This window comes from Excalfactoria chinensis, chromosome 10 (assembly GCF_039878825.1).
Source record: "Excalfactoria chinensis isolate bCotChi1 chromosome 10, bCotChi1.hap2, whole genome shotgun sequence".
NCBI lineage: Eukaryota > Metazoa > Chordata > Aves > Galliformes > Phasianidae > Excalfactoria > Excalfactoria chinensis.
Genome location: NC_092834.1, coordinates 18094467 through 18113712, shown reverse-complemented (window position 1 = coordinate 18113712; position 19246 = coordinate 18094467). Strand labels below are relative to the sequence as shown.

The 19246-nt window shown below is 43.8% G+C and overlaps 1 protein-coding gene across 7 annotated transcripts in view; it reads right to left on the bottom strand.

The window, feature by feature from the left end:
- MYO9A (myosin IXA) overlaps positions 1-19246 on the bottom strand; it is a 165028-nt gene that overhangs the window by 80821 nt on the left and 64961 nt on the right. For all 7 annotated transcript variants that reach the window (XM_072345934.1, XM_072345937.1, XM_072345939.1 and 4 more), the window contains exons 7-9: positions 16193-16290; positions 13623-13749; positions 7832-7921 (exon numbers count right to left, since the gene is read on the bottom strand). In XM_072345934.1, the coding sequence (XP_072202035.1) occupies positions 7832-7921; positions 13623-13749; positions 16193-16290 (315 nt within the window). The remainder of the gene's footprint in view (positions 1-7831; positions 7922-13622; positions 13750-16192; positions 16291-19246) is intronic.

Here is a 19246-nt window from a genome sequence, read left to right as displayed (position 1 = left end):
ACAGCCAAGTCCTGCCTTTCCCAAGCAAAACCACTCAGAGGAAAACTCGTTTTGCCAGTCTATGTTGTCTCACTGCAAGCTTTTTTTTGGCAGGCCTCCTCAATGGGAGAGGATTCCTCATCGCTCCTCAAACTGCTCCACCACAGAGCCAAGGGTTGTGCAGCACGTCCCACTGCACAGAGCTTATGCACCTCCCATCAAGTGTTGCTGGACGGTCGCGAGCTGTCAAAAGTCAATTTGGATTTACTCAGACTGAGATGACATAGAAAATCCCATACTCCAACCAACGGTAATAAATTACATGCTGCATGAGAAAAGCTGACTTGCAAGTGGGTTGTTCCCATTCTTACAAAGCTCTTCACGTGACTTCAGACTGAATTTACTAAGGACTCTGAAACTGAAGTCTTTTCAATAACCAGATGTAATTAAAACAACCTTTCAAAGAGCCTGGAATGAATTTGATGGCAGAAAGTGAACCTGGAGTGAAGAAGTTGATGGCAGGCAGAGATAGTTGCCATTTCCCTTCCTAAAGATGCTTATTTTGATGACTGCTCAGAATTCTTGAAAGCTGAGATTCTTCTTTTTCTCAACCACTGCGTATACAAAACGCAGAGGCAGTGAAGAGCGAAGGTAACATTAGGTTCCCCTGACAGCCAGATGTGCATCGTTACCATGAAGTTCCACAGCTTTGGGTAATTCCTGCAGACAGGAGCTCCACTACTGCAACCTCTGCCACACACACCTTCAGGGCACACAGACCTATTGTGAAAGAACCTGGGCAGATTAAAAACAAAGACCCAGCATCGACCAGCTGAGTCTTCCTAGCAAAGGATGCTGCAACTCAGGATGAAAAACAGCCCAGCAGTCCCAGAAAACAAGCCTCATCCAGTGCATGCCCTGCCAGCAAGCACTGCTGCTCCTGGTATTCCGAAGGAAAAATAAGAGATCTAGCCCCATTCAATGATTTCTTTTGAAGCTCTGCATCAACAGTTCACCTTCATATCCTGAAGCAGAGACGCCTGCAGGTCTCTTAGAAGCTTTGTGGGATTTCTGGCTTATTCAAGTAATACTTTTCTGGAATTCTGAATACAGTCATCAATGTAGGAAGTCTTCAAAGGAATCCTGCTAAGCTCCTGAAGTTAATGACCTGTGGTGACAACGAGTCTCAGAAGGTAATGGAGTCTGGTATAAGTAGGTGCTTCCAGCATTTTTACATCTTTCTACTCTGTCGAGTGTTTTAATACTTCAAGACTGAGAGCGTTCATCCCATTTTCTGCACACTATTATTCTGTCTCCTACCCCCTCCTTCTCCCCTATTATTTTCAGTCTGCGAGGTGTTCACAGTCAGCTGCAACTATGATCTTTTCCTTTGTGGTTTTGTTTTATTTTCACTCGATTTCTTTTATTATCTTAGATATTGTCATGCCATTTGTAAGCTTAGCCCTGAAACTCCATTCCTTTTCTCTTTATAATGATCTGAAAAAGGCATCAGACATTACCACCACGAGTCCACGAGCCAATGAAACATCTCTCAGCTCTTTGCTGCGATGAAATATTTTTTTTCCTCTTGTTAAGGCTTTGCTATCTTATGTCTCTGCCAATAAACTGTTACCTCACTGAAAATGAACTGTGCTCCTCTGGCTCAGCTCACAAACACGGTACAGTCTGAAATAAGCATTTTGGAGGTACCCTGCTGGACTTTTACTGAACCAACTGGGCTATGGAAGGGGACACACAACCTGCAGCCCCTCTGACACCCAGAGAATGCAGCTTCAGTGTTCAGCACTCTGCTTCTTTCCCCGCAGAACAGATTTTCAAGAGACCACTTCTGTTAGCAAGCCTGACTTGAAGCAATTCTTCTAAGTCACCATCATCTGATTTCACACAGACCTACAGCTGCATGTATTCACACAGAATGAAATGCACTGCATGGATTGATAAATGCAATGCAGCATTGAGCACGTCATCATAAGATGGTTGCAGTGTGCTCTTATGGCAAAGTAACTGCCTGCACATAAAAGACACTGGCTAAATTGCAGGCACGTAGCCAATGAAGCAAAGAGATGATAGCACTTCATATTCTATAGGAGCTTTGAAACATAAAGTTCAAAATAGCTCCTTGTTTTAGAGCATTAGCAGAAGTAGGAACACTTCGGGCCATGCAGAAGAAAAATGTTTGCACGCCAGGTTTTGCTATCAACATATAGAGAAGCGATAACAAAAAGAAGAGAGGAAGCAGCACACCCTTCTTTTGATGTACTCCACTGCTTCGGCCTGCAGGGCTGCCCTGGGACACACCACTCCAGCTTTCTTCTGGCTTTTAAGACAGTGATTTTCCACTGTGGATACACACTGAGTGAGCTACACAACATTCACTGCGACACTCATCAAACAAGCAGCTCCTAACTGCTTTCCAGACTTGAAGGAATGGCACAATCAGGTTACTCACTGCCCAAGAAATTCTCTGACATCTTTCATTCCCCTCCTCTTGGCTGTCTTCACATCAGAATTCTTCAGAAAGTGTGAATTCCTTCATTAGCTCATCCTGAGGGATAAAACCTCAGGGTTGCAAACAGCTGAAAATTATAGAGGTCTGTTATAACAAACCTTTCTGCAAAGTCACGGGCTTAAGTAATGCCAACAGAACCAAATGAATGGAATGCATCATGGAAAAAAATCTGCTTTCTGGAAGGATCTAAAAAAGGGATTTGCTAACAGATGTATTTACTTGGATAATGAGTTTCTTTCTTCATCTGATGAAGAACAGGGAAAGAACACAGAGACTCTGGTGAAAAACAAAGCAGGTGACAGACAGCAGCAGGATAAGCAGAACAAACAGGATGGAAACAAGGTGGGGATGGGCGATGTGCTGGATCCAAGGCTCAGCTCTGCTGCCGTGCACAAGGGAGCAAGCTGAGCAATGCAAAGGTCAATTGGAGAGAGAAGCATCAATTGAGATTGACTTCAGAGAAGTAAACGGTTATCTTAGGGTATACAATAACAGTCAGGGAGAGCCCTGCAGTAAGTTGTGATGGAAAAAATATGAATTTGCTGCTTTATACAGAAGGAAGAAGACAGATGTGGCCCAGAAAGGCAGTTCCTTGTCCAGATTAAGCTTAAGATGATGCTCAGATTACACAATAAAGATTTTGTTTGTTGTTAACAGCCCTGGAGTTGTCCACTGCTTTGATTAAAGTGCTTTGCTCCTGCCACCTTTCCTACCACACATCAGCCAAGCTGCTCAGCACTCAGTGTGCCTGGTGGTTGGTTTCGTTTGGGTACCCGAAATGCAGCCTACAAATCCTTTCTGACCTCTCAGGGAAGACTGCAAAAATGCGTGTAACAATAAAAGGTGGAGCTGAGCAGTGCAGCAACTCTCAGAAGATTCTTCTACCATTAAAATCCCATTTTTCTTTATCTCATTGGTGTGCCTGTTACGGTTCACCTTCCAAGGCAGCAGAACACTGGCAGCAGGAATGCCCACATGCAAGGCAGACACTCAGCTGAGAAATCACTGACCGCTCTCCTGCTCCCATGGTCAAATCTTCTCCTTCCAAAGGGACTTTGTTTGCTCACTGAAGCAGAGCTGGCCCTGCTATCAGACAGCACTCACACTGCGCTCACACACTGCGATTCCTCTGGAAATCCATTAACTGCTGCTGGTTACCTTAATACACAGGCGTGCTCCTGACAAAGACACTCACTGCTGTTCTGGGCAATGAATCTTGACCTCTGAACACAACTGCAGCCTTTCATGTCTGCGTAGCCTGTCCCGAGTTTATCTGCAGCACAAAGCTTCTGAACCTTAGTGCTACACCAAATTACACAGTCATTTCAAACACTGCATTAAAATACCATCCAGCTGCTATAAAGGGGAAAATGAGTGGTTCCAGGAGGCAACTCCACGGCAGACAAGCCAGTGTGGGTCTGAAGATAAGAGGCAGCTGCCAGAGGTAAATATAAGCATTATTTATGGCTGCAGCATCCTCGCTCATTTGAATTTCAACAGCCATTTGAAATGCAGACTAAGTGTGTACAGGCAACTCTCACACAGGGTGCACAATCCAGCCCATGACTGCCATCAAAAAAAGAACTACAACTACAAAGCAGTGTCGACTTTTCACTTGTAATACCCTGAGGACAGGCACCCACTACAAATGAAGCAGCAAGTTGCACCTTGAGCTGGGAACTCTGTTCACAAGTGCTCCTGATTGCAGCCCTGATGGAGCTCATACTGCTAGCACACATCTTCTGTACGCACAGGTGAAATAAGAGATTGTATTTTATGTACTTTACTATGTGCTGGGAAGAACTTGATCAGTGGAAGGCGACAGCACCAGCAGCTGCTGGAACACAGGAGGCAGTGCTTCCGCTGTTTGGCTGAGACTCACCTGCCTATTGGAGTTCTATAGTTGTATGTTAATCTGACTGAGACCACCTGAAGCCACCCATCGTACTGGAAGAAGCACAGAGCTCGACAAAGCCAGCATTTCTGCCTAAAGCGGGACGCAACTCAGCAGCGTGAAGCCGACAAGAAGTGTTGCAATACAGAAGGACAATGTGAATAAACACAAGCAGTTGCAGCTGTCATCCTCAACACCACAAGCTTCAGGCCGCTGGGATAAGTTGTCATCACTCCTGCTGCTCAAGGACATTTTGCAATACCTTTTACCCAAGCACTGAGAGATGCCAGAATAAAGTATCTACTTTTACTTCAACTATTGCACTGATGAACAGATCTATGAGAAGAGTCCAATATAAATTTAGAACAATTATGAAGGAGAACGTTTCAAACAAGGAACTGCCAAGTGCTCAAACCACAGTTCCCAAAAAAAAACCCAAACCACACAACAGTGTTTCTAATCAGCACGCACTGATTAGCGCAGCAAACAAGCATGCAGATGGAGTGGAATGCAACATCACTGCAAATCCAACAAAGGCATCCTCTCTGTGTGCTTCTGGGGCTACGGTTCAGGAAAACTGAAGAGAAAAGACTTCACTTGGTACAAAGAAGTCCAACCTCAGCTCTGATGCTTCCAAACCTCTAAAGAAAGGAAGGGCAGAAATTACCACAGCAGGACCATGAGGTTACAGACCTTGTAGCAGCCAGGTTGTGATCACACAGAGAGCATCTGCCATTTAACCTGAACTATTTCTCATGCTGAGTTCCCATCCATCTATACTTCAACGCTGTTTGATGAATGAGGACAGCAAACGTCACCCCTGTGCAGAGATCCAAAAGAAGCAATTCCTGCACCTGGAGGGGATGCAGGTTGGAACCTCATCAAAGCTCAGGAACCCATTCAAAACTTAAGATCTCAAGGCTCTTTGTGTCTGAAAAGTGCTTATTTCAGATTACAGCTCCTACTTGCAACTCCCCTCCAATAAGCAGAAGCCCATCAAGAACATGAAGTCTCGGGGGTGCCTTGTCCATAAAGCAGGCTCTCTCTTGCTCTGCTAAGCAGTCTCACCACTGATGATCCTCAGTGCTACCTGCACAGCCCCAAACTTCACTATTCCCACTCACAGTTTAGACAACATGTTTAAGAAATGAGCTGTGTAGGCCTGAGAACCCCCTTTTTTTTAAGCCAAGCTTTTGCTCAGTTTTCGCACTTCTTTTAGTAACCAATGCACTGTCCAGACATCTGGGCACAGGCTGTGTGTATAAAATCACTCAAAGCCTTGCAAAGGCTCTTGGTAGATGCAAGCTGCTCTTCTTGATGGTGTAAAAGAGCAAGTCTATGCCAAACTAAAGTTTTTACAATCCTTTTTAGAGAGCCACCGCAGCATGGCCCTTTCCAGACAAATTCCACTGAAACTTTTGGTCTATCAACAATCTATGAAAAAAGCATCAAGCATTTTAGCAGCTGGAAAATCAAATAGCTGCTACACACATCATTCCCTTATCGGGAAGGGCAGCTATGAGCCGTGGTGGGGCAGTTGTGCCTGCAAACCCTCAAAACCTCCATTCCCTGGATTCAACTGCAGTGCTCTTTTCACCTAAAAATAACCAACCCACCGGTTCCCTCCGTGGATCCCTGTCAAATAAAATCTGGCAGTCACATTCAAGGCCAGGCTGAATGTGGCTCTGGGCAGCCTGGTCTGCTGGTTGGCAACCCTGCACATAGCAGAAGGGTTAAAACTAAATGATCATTGTGGTCCTTTTCAACTCAGGCTATTCTATGATTCTAACGCTCTAAGAACAGCAGACAGAACACGCACACTTTTCTTGACTCAGTTCACAGCTTCTTAGGGAATGATTAGGTCATGGAGATTACATCAGAGTGCATGATTGCACAGTGAGCCACCACAGTCTGATGCTCCACTGGCTTCCCCCTCACCACACCCTGATTCTTCATTTCTTTTACCAGCTACTGGTGACAAAGCCCTACCAGTGAACACATCTGAGATCTACGAACAGCGATATCACCAGGAACATTTTGGAAAGCTTTTCAGCAGTTCCCCCTCAGCCATCTTTGGTAGCAACAGGGCAAGGAGATAAGACTGGTTTGACAGCTTAACATATTAGAAGGAACAGTTTAATCCAACGTGCCAAGTTTGGCAGTGAAGTGGCTGAAAGAGCAGCAGTGCACTTTGTTCCATCAGCATTGCTGTAGGGAAAAAAGGTCCAGCAAAAAGGAAGGAATAGAAATGCTTTAAACTATTCTAGCAATTTCCTCAGCCTTTGCACCAAACATCAGTCAAAAAGCACAGCCATCACCTCCACTACACATGGCGTAGTACACAAAGGTGATTGAAGCACGCTGCCCTTTGCTGGGACAGATTCAAGTCTTCCTCAAAGACTTTGAAGATGGAAGGTCTGTTTCGGTTACTGACATTGCGCAGACGAACTCAAAAATGGGAAAAAATATATATTTTATTCTGGGAAGAAAAAAAAAAGAAACAAAAATGTCTACAGCCCATCCTAAGGACAGCTCTTTGTTTACCTATTTGCAACTCAACCAACAGCTCTGGGGGGTGTTGCTGAAGACGCTGTGCATTCTCCTACAAGCATGCTATGTGCTCTTAAATAGAGGAATACAACAACAGGAGACGCAAAAACATCCAATGTACATTTTTTGCAGCAGAGCAGAATTTACAGACTTGGGAAAATTTGAGGAGAAAACAGAGGAATTTCTATTTAATAACCACAGAATGCAATTCAGAATTCCTGGAAACCACACGTTCAGGGGAAAACACATGTTTGCTGACACTGTAACCTCAGACAGACCATAATAAAGAATTTGCACATTCATGCAGTGCCATCCCCAAGGCCAGCAGCAACACAGAAAACACTCAGGACAAGCTGAAAAAGGCTGACAGAGCCCTGCAGTCTCCAAAGCATCCCGTAAGGGCCCAGAAACCGAAACAGGAGTTTCCTCTGGCTCCTCCCATACAGGAACTGTGAGTAATATGGGCACTTCAGAACCACGCCAAAAACTTCCTGGAGGTCTTAGATCACTGCTCCGCTGTGGGATGAATCAGTGCTACAGCATAGGGACATATGCAGGCTACTACTTAACTTGCATCACATGTGTTCAGTGATGCACAGCTCCGCTCTGCAGAACATTTACACAACTATTAAGTCATTAAGATACTCAAACGCTATCACAGAATAACGTGCAAACCTGCTTTTCAAGAGCAGCAGAAGGTAAAGCCAACTGTTTTCTAGCTTCACACACATCAGTTTCTCCTACATTTATTTAGTTTCTCGCAAATAAATAAAACCTAAAAGCAATTCTACCAGAGTTAAGTGTGCATTTCAGTCTTATTGCAAAGCACTGAAAGCCATGCCAAGAATTTCTCTTAGAAGTAAACACAGCATACAGACCTCTGCCAGCTTGTAGGGTAAGATGAGCTTCTCTCCTACTGTCACCGTCTTTCTGGTAACCAAGGCCTCAAACAGCATCTCTTCTTTCACCTATAACAAAAAAGCATTGATATTAACAATTATTCCAAGACTAATTCATTAAAAAATCCGCTTTGCTTTGCCAGCCCTTACAAAGTTAATGCTCAGTGCATCAGAACAAGCTAGATATCAGGAGAAAACAACACGGGCCCTATGCCTAGCATCAGAAAACAACAGAGCATTCAAGAGAACCTGATTTTCTGCATTCAGCCATCTCAATTCCAGCAAGTTCCCACTGCTCACCTTTGTTCCCACTAGAGCTCCTCCCTCTCACACTTTTTTTCACCTTTGTTAGCAAAAAAAAACCCCAACAAAACCAAAAAACAACAGCAAAGAAACCTCTCTCAAATTACTGGTGTCATCATACAAATGACTCTACAAACAACCCAAATGCTGTCAGTGGTTTAAGAGAGATATCTGGATGGGGTTGGGTTTGTTGGCTCTGTGTGGTTTTTGTTTTGTTCAGATTTGAGAGAAGAGCTTAAAAGGAGAATGAAACCTGAAGAGAAAAGCACCTGATATTTGCTCTGATATTCACACCTGATACTGAGCTCCCTGAAGAAATCAGTCCCAACCAGGTGACAACCATTTGCTCACCAGCCCTTTGCAGAGATCAGCTGTTGTATAAACACAGACACAAAGAGGGCAAATAGGTAAGCAGTCCCTGCCTCCAACCCTCAGGAGAAAGCCTCATGTCCTGCAAGATAGGAGTCCCTGCTATTTTCATCTTCTTTTGGAGAAATCCCAGTGTTCCTTCTTTACCAAAATAGAAGATGTTATACAAGAGTAAGACCTAAATACCTGGAGATGTTTACTCCTCCTTATGAAATTCCAATGTCAAACAAGGAACTCTTTGCCTTGGTGATCACCTTTGAGGCAGGAGTTGGGGCTTTGACTTGCAGACAGCACAGGGTGCACGAGCTGCTAGCAGCAGCTACAGAACCCATTTGCTGGCTCAAGCAGGCAGCTAAAAGCCACACGTGGGCAATTTTTCAGCAGCTCACTGCTGCTGCAGGACATCAGCTGACATCCCTCGATTGCAAAGCCCAAAACAAAAGTGAATTTTGCCTCATCCGAATGAGTTGAAGTAGGAGCGAGGTGGGACTGCTGCAAACCCTGAGCCTGCAGGCTGGCAGTTTTTAAACTGAAAAAGAAGCAGTAGGTAAAAGGCTATCAGATGGTTACAAATGAAAACAGGCCAATGCAATATTCTTGGTGCCCAGACTAAACAGTCTAAGCACTTCCAAGTTCTGGATTTGTCAGCTAACGGTTTTAAATGGTTTGCACAGCTACCCGCACCCTTCCCCCTGCCATCTGCCTGCTGCTGCTCTCCAGAACTTTCTCTTCCCCGTACTCTCTCACTGGATGAGACCTGCAGATGTGCTTCCTCTGCCCCGTGCCTGCTGCGTGCACATCTGCAGGGATCTCTCCATACAAAAACACATTTGGCAAGGATGGGACATTCAGCTCCAGAAGATGATCCTGAAGATCTTCCCACAGCTAACACCCAGCAGAGCTTGGTTTGCTTGCTTCATCACTGCAGAAAGCCAGCAAGTGAGATGATGAGCACAGCTGAGCTATCCAAATTTTAACTGAAGGTCACAGCATGAAGGTATTTGACTCACGATGTCCACAGGAGACTACCTGCTTCTATATTTGAGAACTGGACTGCGATGTTTAGAGCTTATTAAAAAGCTCCTCGGTATGGAATAAGAGAAATTAAATTTAGGCACTGCCACTTTCTTCTTGAACAAGGAATGAATTTTTGATTCTGGCTTTCTTTTGCTTAAAAGCAAACTAAGTTACCTGACTGGAGTCCCGGCTCAGAGCTGCACACCCAAAATTCAAACTGAGAGCAGATGCAGAAGGGAAGGCTGGAGCTCCCTCTCCCCCCACCTAGCTGGGGGGGAGCATCTTGCTGAGATGCTCATCACACACGGAGCACGCTGTCTGAGGGATTTCTCTGGGCTGACAGATCATTTTTTGGTAGAAAACAAGCTTCAGCAGTTTCCTGTGGATGCTGGCTGCAAGAGCCAACATGGTCAATGCAAAAGAGACACGGCAAAACTTTGGTCAGTTCATAACTTTCACTTACCACTGTCTGCACTGAGGCTGGTTATCTAAGCCTAACAACTGGATGTAAAACTGCAAAGACAAAACTTGCCTTCCCTACTGGATACTTGCCATGGAAATAATTTCCGCCATTAGTAAACACACACAACAGTATTCCTGCTCTTCCAATGGAAAAAATAGTCTCCTTTATGGTGAGCTGGCAGCAGATCATTTCTAGGAGACAATTTTGGTTAATCACGCCTAGGAAGTCACAAATGTACCCCTGCAGTTTAATAAAAGCACGGATCCCTGCTGACCTGCACCCAAAGCTTCAGCTCAGCTTCAAGCTCTGAACAAACAGCTCCTTGAGCTGAAACAGGCTCAGGGATGAGTTCCACATCCAGACACAAAACCCTGCAGTTCCACATCCACGTGGAGGGGTGGGAGGATTTTTCAGTTTGTCCTGCTGAGATGGATATAGTAAGCCCCATGAAGGAGAGCTTCCAGGTTTTTCCCCAGGAGGGTTTTACACAATCCTTGGTTTCTGAGGAGGATCTCTCCCTTCTGCCTGCCATAATTTCACTGCCTGCAGAGCCTTCCAGGTCTGCTGGATCCATCAGGCAGCACTGACATCACGCCACAGCGCCGTATTTCAGCAGAGTTTAAATAAAGGCCGAGAAAAACCTGCCAAAAGCCTCACATAATCCACACGCTATGTCTATTCTTGAGAAAAGGAATCGAGGTCTTACAGTAAATGAAACAATGATCCACAGAGGCTGGCCAAAATCCTACACTGCAGTTTGCTTTTTCAACAAACGCCGGTCTGGATGTTTTAATAAACTAAAAGAGTATTAGAAGGGGCTGTCAGCATTAAAGAAGAATAAAATCCATCTCAGGTCATCGTCTCCTTCCTGATTTCTTCAAAAAATCCACATGTCAGCTTCATTTCACAGGGAGACAAATCTCTCCATACAAACGATGGCTGAGTATCGCAGTGAAATGAAAAGTCACTCAGGGCTCTTGCACCGACTATTGAAACTCCCCCAGATTTGTCCTCAGAGGCTCAAAGGCTCCACTCTTCCCAATGTAAAGCAGCGAGTTCATGATACTTTGGGCCAGACATCCCCTTTGGAGAGGGAAAACATGCCTAATTTCGCTCACTTCTTTCACTTCAGCCAGGCTGGCTGCTCCTTTCCCTCAGGAAGGCAAGCACTCCCTTGGTGCTGTACATGTGGGTCCCTGATCTCTTCTTCTCGGCAGCTCTCAGATGCAGCCCATTCAGCTGCCCCTCTTCCAAACCCAAGAAGATTTTTTTCCTTCTCTTTTCTGAGTCAAATCCCTGAATGAACAAATCCAGCAAGACATCCAAGGAAAAAAAAAAGAGCAAACCATAACAGCCCCAGATTTCTTGCTTGTAAGTATCAGACCACAGGAGGGATAGCTGCATCCTCTTCTACACTCCACACTGCCCTGCTGAGCAGCCAATGGCTTCATGGAAAGAAATTCAAGTATTTGTCAGCAAGTATGAGTTTCATTGAGATGATTTTTCAGTCTTGGTAAGTAATGCCAAGATGTGGAGAAGGAATTAGCAACGTTTTAGATCTTTACAGTAACTCACAAAAAGAATAACTGTGTATTTTCAGTGATCACACACACAAAGAGTAACAAAATAATTACCCAAATGAGACACAATACAAGATGTCAAATTGCTTCAACTGAGGTTTCTGGTGTCTGGATAACAAGATTCCACTCAGTTTGGGAAGTGCTAAGTAGGTAGGTGCGATGGCTGTCCTGTAGCGATTCATCTGTCTGAACCCTTCAGTTCTCCCTGTGGTCAGAACTGAATTAACATGGCAAAAGAGATATTGAAGTCTGCAGCGGGTGAGCATTTCAGAAACAGAAATCAGGCCTCTCCTGAAAACGCACTTTCTGTGTTTCATCTGAACGGGGAGTGGGTCTACCGGAAAGTTCACACTCGTAGGCAACATCTGCACTTCCACAGGGAAATAACCAAAGAAATGCAATCTTAAGAACAAGCAACACCATTTACCCAAACACAGCAACGCCTCCTACAAATCCTACCTGATATATCTGCACTGCTGATGCCTGATGAATAAGCTTTTGGTGCCGTGTATGATCAGTTAGCTTGCAGAAGACTTAATGAGAGCAACAGAAGATTGTTTCGCTCAGCTACACCAGCTTCTAGTGTTTTTGCAAAACGTTAAAATATGTATTCATTTATTTATTTTTTTCCCTCTACATACTGTACATACCTACAAGTGAACAGGGTACCCATGCCGGTGCTGCCCCGGTGCATGGCACAAAGCCACCATCGGATCCATCTGGCTCAACTGATGCATGATTTCACATATGCGTGTGCAAATAACATCCCACTACCTTATAGCATACAGATGTTGCAGAAGAATTTGTTTGCAGAAGAAAGCTAGGGCAAAAACCCAGAGCCTGGAACTCTTTCAGATCTCCAAGTCGCTCTCTCATTCACAGCTTTCTTTAGAAGTGATTACTTCTCAAATGACCTGGCATTCCTGCTGCAACTGCAACACAGCCGTTTTTAACAGGGTCAGATCAACAACGTTCTACCCAAACTCACATTTTCATCCTGTTTATTTCTGCAGTCTGCAAGTCCAAGATGCAAAGAGCATCCAGCTGCTTATACCCGTATTTTACAGAAGCTTTCCCCTCCCTAAATTCAGAACATTAACAAAATGCTACGAAAATCTGTGCGCGTCAACCCCTGAATTCAAGGAGTATGGCAGCACAACAGCTGCTGGAGGGAAGGAATGAGAGAGCACCGTGTGTACACGGAACGACAACAAATTATCTTCTGGCAGAAAAATACAAGTGAACTTTCCACACCATCCAGTGACTTTTCAGAGGGATGTAGGAAACCTAAGGCAGCTGGGCCCATGGAGCATGCTCCTCTGTTCCAGCAAGATTGGATACGATGGGAATCAGTCAGGTGAGGTGTGCCAAATCACTGACACCTGTCCCAAGTGACACTGGCACAGTGGCCACCCAGAGAGGACAAAGCACTTTCTGTTCAGGCTCTTACACAGTAAAACAGCAGATGGCATCAACAGGTTCAAACCAGAACTAGATAAATGCAAGTCCAAAAACAAGTACCAAAGGGAACAGAGTGAAATGCATCCAGCAGCACATCCACCACAACCTCTGTAGATGCTGACAGAGGAACATCAGACAATGAAAGACAGCGGGTCAATCAGAACCTGCTACTGCCACTACCTGGAACAGTAGAGTGGACTGATTGTCTTAGGATTCCTTGAGTAGTTTCTTGTACAACTACTGCAACAGATTTCAGGAGCATTGGGGAATTCTGGTGTGGGAGCTAATGGCTGGCAACTGAAGAAAATACCACAAGGAATGGCAGGCTTTAGTCCCATTGTTTGTAGTCTTTCAAGTTTTAATCACAGAAACACTATTTTCAGTCAGTTATACAAGTATAACCATGTAAAAATCTTTACATTAAAAGCCTCATAAAAAGAAGTCTTCATAACCTCTTGCAGGAGAACATGAACAGCCTACATAAACGTAAGTCAATCTGCCCTTCAGTGAAACTAGAAATAAAAATAAAGGCAGCTCATTAGCTGTCAGAGCTACAGGACAGAAAGCAAAGGCTTACCTCCAGCAGGTCTGACACGATGGGCAGTATTTCAGGGTTACAAATATCGATGGAGTCATCGCGATAGGTCTTCTTTTTGTAACGGATGTTACCCAGATGCAGGATTGCAGACAGGAGAGAAAAAATTCTAAGGAAAAAAGACAGATCTCATTTTCATTGTGTGGGTTTGTCTGTTCTTCCTTACATCCAACAGCAAACAGTACGCTCAGTGTGAAACCTGGCTGCAAACCTTTGTCAGGTATTGATCAGGATCCCACCATCACCACGAACACTGAAAGGTGATGAAAACTCATTCAAAGACTGTTCTCAGTACATGTCTTACAGTACTTCATATCCTGCCCTTTCTACAGTCCCCTCGACCTCCAGACATCCAAATGCCACCCTTCTATTTGACTTATTCCTCTAATTTTCTATTCTCCTCTCTTATGCCAAGAGTTTCTCAAAAATGGGGCTTAAAACAAGCACTCACTTCATTATTACTTTTTTTTTTTCCCATTTAGTCAAGTACCAAACTTGCATTGATTCAGCCTTTTTGAAAAGAATTCCACAGTGATTTTCTTGGACTTGAGCAGATAATTCAGGTCACCTGCTTCTCAGCCTGAAGTTCAACATAATCAAACCCACGGTTACAAAATGACAGCCCATATAACAAGAAAAAGAATGAAATCCAGGATAAATCACAGCCGACATCAGCTACGTACTTTATTGTCCCTCTGGGGACCTAACAAGCATTGAAATTGCATTTGATTCCTCACCACACCACCAGCCTGCCTGGACAACACAGCATCACCTCTCTGAGCCTGTCCTTTGTTATCATAGAATCATAGAGTCATAGAATGGCCTGGGTTGAAAAGGCCCACAGTGCTCATCCAGTCCCAACCCTCTGCTGTGTGCAGGGTCACCAACCAGCAGACCAGGCTGCCCAGAGCCACATCCAGCCTGGCCTTGAATGCCTGCAGGGATGGGGCATCCACAGCCTCCTTGAGCAACCTGTTCCAGTTTGTCACCACCCTCTGGGTGAACAATAAAAGTTATCATGCAGTAAATCACAATCCTGAATTTACATGGATATCCTACTCTGTTCAGCCCAGACTCTTACCCACTGCTTTCCTCTGCCAATTAAATGACCTCACTGTACACAACCCTGCACTGCACACAGGCTTTAGAAAACCCATCACCACAACTTGATTCCTGTGGTGTAATGAGTCGCCCAGGGCAGAACACAGGAAGCAATTTAGTTCTGCACTGCCCTCCTTGCTACTGCTGCATCTGTCCCAAGTGGGATGCAGTGGCATCAGTTCAGGGAGCAGTAACACACCAGGATGCTTTCAGAAGAATGCCAACATGCATTTGATGCAAAGCAGATGTGAAAAATAAGGGCATATACTGATGTATTTAACAGAGTGACAGTAAAAGTGTGCACCCTTGGGTTTATCTATATGTGTGGAATAGCATAGAGAGAATGCAGCATTGACTTCATCATTTGTTAATGCTTGGAATAATGTATGAGCTTATGAAGAAGGTTCTCAGGTAGGTGAAACAAGCTCTTACTGGAGCAGAAAGCAAGATAATGTTTCACTGTAAAGGATTTCTAACTGCTGGCTCAGAAACTTGTTAAAAAGAAAGAAAATCCATGCTTAAAAGAGCAGGAGGTAATGGTAGATGTAGCTTAAATGTCATCTCCTCTACATGATGAATAATAGGTTTTCAAATGCCATTAGCACAAAGCAAAAATTCCCTGTTCCTACACAAACCTCCCGGATCTCAGAAAAAGTAACCAGGTTCATTAAATTATTGTCTGGACAATTTTACTCAGAAAGCACCAGATTTCTCACTGTGTTTCAGCTACTGATTTGACCTTCAGCAACGCTTACGGTGTCAAATACAATACTCCCTTGAAGACCATTTATCAATATGTATTTTTTCTGAGCCTGTTTCTAACCTTAGTAACATATTTGTCAAGTTCACTCAAACCTGCTCAAGTCTTTGGAACAATGGAGCCAGTCAATGCGGGAATTACTTTGTGGTTTAGTCAAGGATGTAAAGCATGTAATTCCTTGCAATTGGCAGAAGACAGCGTTGCAATCCAACTGAGAAGCCCAAGTTTTCAACCATCATTTGCACTGCATTGGTGAATGAAGGGCTGCTGGAAGTGAGTCTAAAAACTAGCAATTGGGTGGACAAGGATTAGATATGATGACTGGCTTTCTGATATTACTATGGTCTGGATTTATTACACGCAGAGTATGACTGTTCTGAATAGCTCAAATCCAGATGCCAACTTTTTGCCAATATTCATAGAGATCTTGGTAATACTAATGAAGTATTTTGCTTACATCTTGCCACCGTGATTATTCCTTTATTGTATGAACAGTCAGTGTGTCATCGACCCTTCTCACCAGACTGAAAGGTTATTCAGTTACGTCAGCAGAAATCGTGTAGCTTACCTCACCGATTACAGGGATCATTTTTATGCGATATATTACTATTACATAACTATATAACATACATGGTATTAATACAATGCCGTAATGTAATCTCCTAACTGTTAACATGGAAAATAAACTCACTGTCTGCGAGTCTTGGGAAGGAAGCCCACCATCTCCATGGCTAGCTGTAGGCGCTCAAAGTCGTGCTTCAAGTCCTCCCCTTCAACGGAAAAGCAATCCTGCTGGGTTCAAAGGGAAAAATTAAGCCCTGCAACTGAGGCCAGAACAGGTCCAGATGGCCAAGTCAGCACTTCATAAATATCATCCCAGGATCTCCATGCTTTTATCAGCAATGAGAACATTTCCAATCTGGCACTGGGAAATGAGATACGCAGGAGGCCTCACTAATGTGGATGGAGAATAACAGTGGTTAATTGACCCTGACACCCAGCCCCCTGGATACCTCTCTGAACCCTGCTCCAGAGCAAGAGGGAATTCACAGCACCATAGCAGATAGAGCAAGAAGTGTATACGCAATGCAATAAAAATCCACGGTTAGCTCTAGAGGCAAGGCAGAACATTTCTTCTTCAGTACTGGAAAGAATGCACAACCTGAAGTTGTCTAGGAAAATCAGCTTCCCAACAGTCTGCCTACAAGCAAACCAAAGTGCAATTGTAAATGTGATAACTATTTGGCAAGAATTATGGACAACAAGCACGCAGAAAGGCCATGAATTAACAACAATGTGCACGTTTCCAGGCAGTTTATTCCACATGAGCTCCTGGACCATTATGAGCTCCTTTAAGTAAATAGGAAGAATTCTGTTTCAAAATACTTCCAAAAATAATAATAAACGTATGTAATTCTATGTAATTGGTGAATGAAATGCTGCATAAGAACAGGAAAGTTCCACATCTTTTTCATGAACTTTATTAAAATATCAGCATGTTTTTATAGGGAGTTTGAATCCACTACTCCTTCAGTCTCCCAGCACTTAACACATCACAGCTGAATGCTTTAGTTAGCCAGGCTCTTCCCAATACTTAGGAAACACAGTTAAACTAATCTTCCTTAAACAAGTAAATAAACGAGTAATGCCAAGGACCTCATGCATTCTTTGACTGACATTGGGTCCCCTATGGATTACTCATTATTCATAGCTCAGATTTTATACTTTTTCCTTTAAACATTCCCAGTCTCCAATTCAAAATTATGCTACTGCCCATCATACAATGTAAATGCTGTCTTAAACCTCAAAATATTTACTAGCACTTAAATGGAGACTTTCTACAAGTTAGTCCACTGCACTATGACCGACTATTAAGCAGTAGGACAACCCAGATGTGGGCTGACTGGCATCCCCAGTCCTCACCAACATGCTGCGGGTAACTGGAGAAGTTTTCACACCCACCAAGGCAGGACCTGGAGTCCTGCAGAACAAAAAATGCATCCACAAATTCTTCAAAAAAAGCTTATTAAAAACTTTTTAAAGGGATGACAAGTGCCACTGTGACTGGCCATCCACATTCCAGGAACCCATCTCATTTTGTGGCATTGTTCTAACAGAATAATTCACAGGGCAACAGTGAAATACCGCAGCTGATTCACAAGCAGTGCAATCCATGCCAAAGGCATTTAACGAACAATTTACATAACAATTGCCAAAGTCATTAGTTTGCATGGAAAAGCTTTTTGCAAATTATCTACTTAAGAGCAGATGCACTCCATAGTGTTTCAGTTCTGTGCTACGTATTGTTTCCTAATGGATTTTATATACATACATTCATGTATATATATATACATGTAAAGCATTTATGTATAAATAATATGTATTTTAAGGTGTATATATGTATTTTACAGAGTTTCACTGATTTTAGAGCAATGAGTCCCCTTCTTACTAGCAGTCAATTGCAGCAATCCATGGACTTCTGGGAAAAGCTCAAAGATATAATGGGGTTCCATTAAAAACTGGAGGTGTGCATAAGGTAGATCCCATTGCCTTTGTTGTCACCTCATGGAGGAAAAAGGCCAGAGAATGCTTAAGAGTAAATTATCCCAAAAGCCAGGATGTGGTCTACCATGACCAGTGCAGAAAACAACCCTGAGCAAAATAAAACACCAGACAGACAGCCCAATTGTATGGACATATGGTTTTGCTATGCAAAATAAGGAAACAAACCAGGGTTTGGTTTTCCTGGCACTTCTCCAGTTGATCATCCTAACCCACTCCGAAAGCAATTCAAGTCTTTGCAACTCATTACAGTGTCCTGAGGCACAGAGGGGAGCAGCTCTATGACTCATAAGACCTCGTGAGAATGCCAATACAATATCTGATGCTCTTAAGCTCGGAGAGGCTGGACTCCCTCCCTCTCCTCTTATAACACAGGTTTGCAGTTGAAGCCTTGTTAATACAATGCCTATAAAGCCACAGAAAACAACAGCTCCTTTCCACATCACCTCACCTTCCAGATGTCTTAGCTGGGTGCAGCAACCATTACATGCATGGCAGAATTAGCTGGGACAACATGCAGCTGGCTGGAAACATGCTTTGTGGTGCAAGACAAACCAACACAGAGCATCACAGGGACACATCTGCAGGCCACGCCAACCCAAAGCACACCACTGATCAAAGCCACAGCCCCTGTCTTGCTTGCAAAGGAGCTGGGGAAGGGGCTGAGCAACACAGACTCTTTCTTGGATAGATCCATTTGGAAAGGACAGCAGAGCTATTTTTGGAGGAAGAATATTTGCATTCTGAGCAATAGGAGGATGTGATTGTCTCTCAGAGGGCTGAAAGGGCAGGTTTGGTTTTGTCTTCTTTTTTTCTTGGAAGTTGGACAGCAGATACACTGCTACAGCCACAATGAGCTGATGCAAAACAAGCCAGCTATTAGCACTTCCAGAGCCTGATTTGCAGTTTTATCAGGCAGCCATTTCAATTTTCACAAAGCTGCTGCCTCACAAATTACTCTGTAGTAGCCAATTTACGCAAAACAGTGTGTACTGTATATCAAGAAGGAGCTACTGTTTGCAAAAACTAGACGACCATATCCAGACCAAACTGCTGAGGCTTTCCAGACAGAAATAAGCAAAAAAGGATAACAGAACAGGTATCTGTATAGTCACCAGCTAACACATAAGCAACACTAATGCAAGGCAGGGGAGAGAATCAGCAACAGATTAACATTCATCTC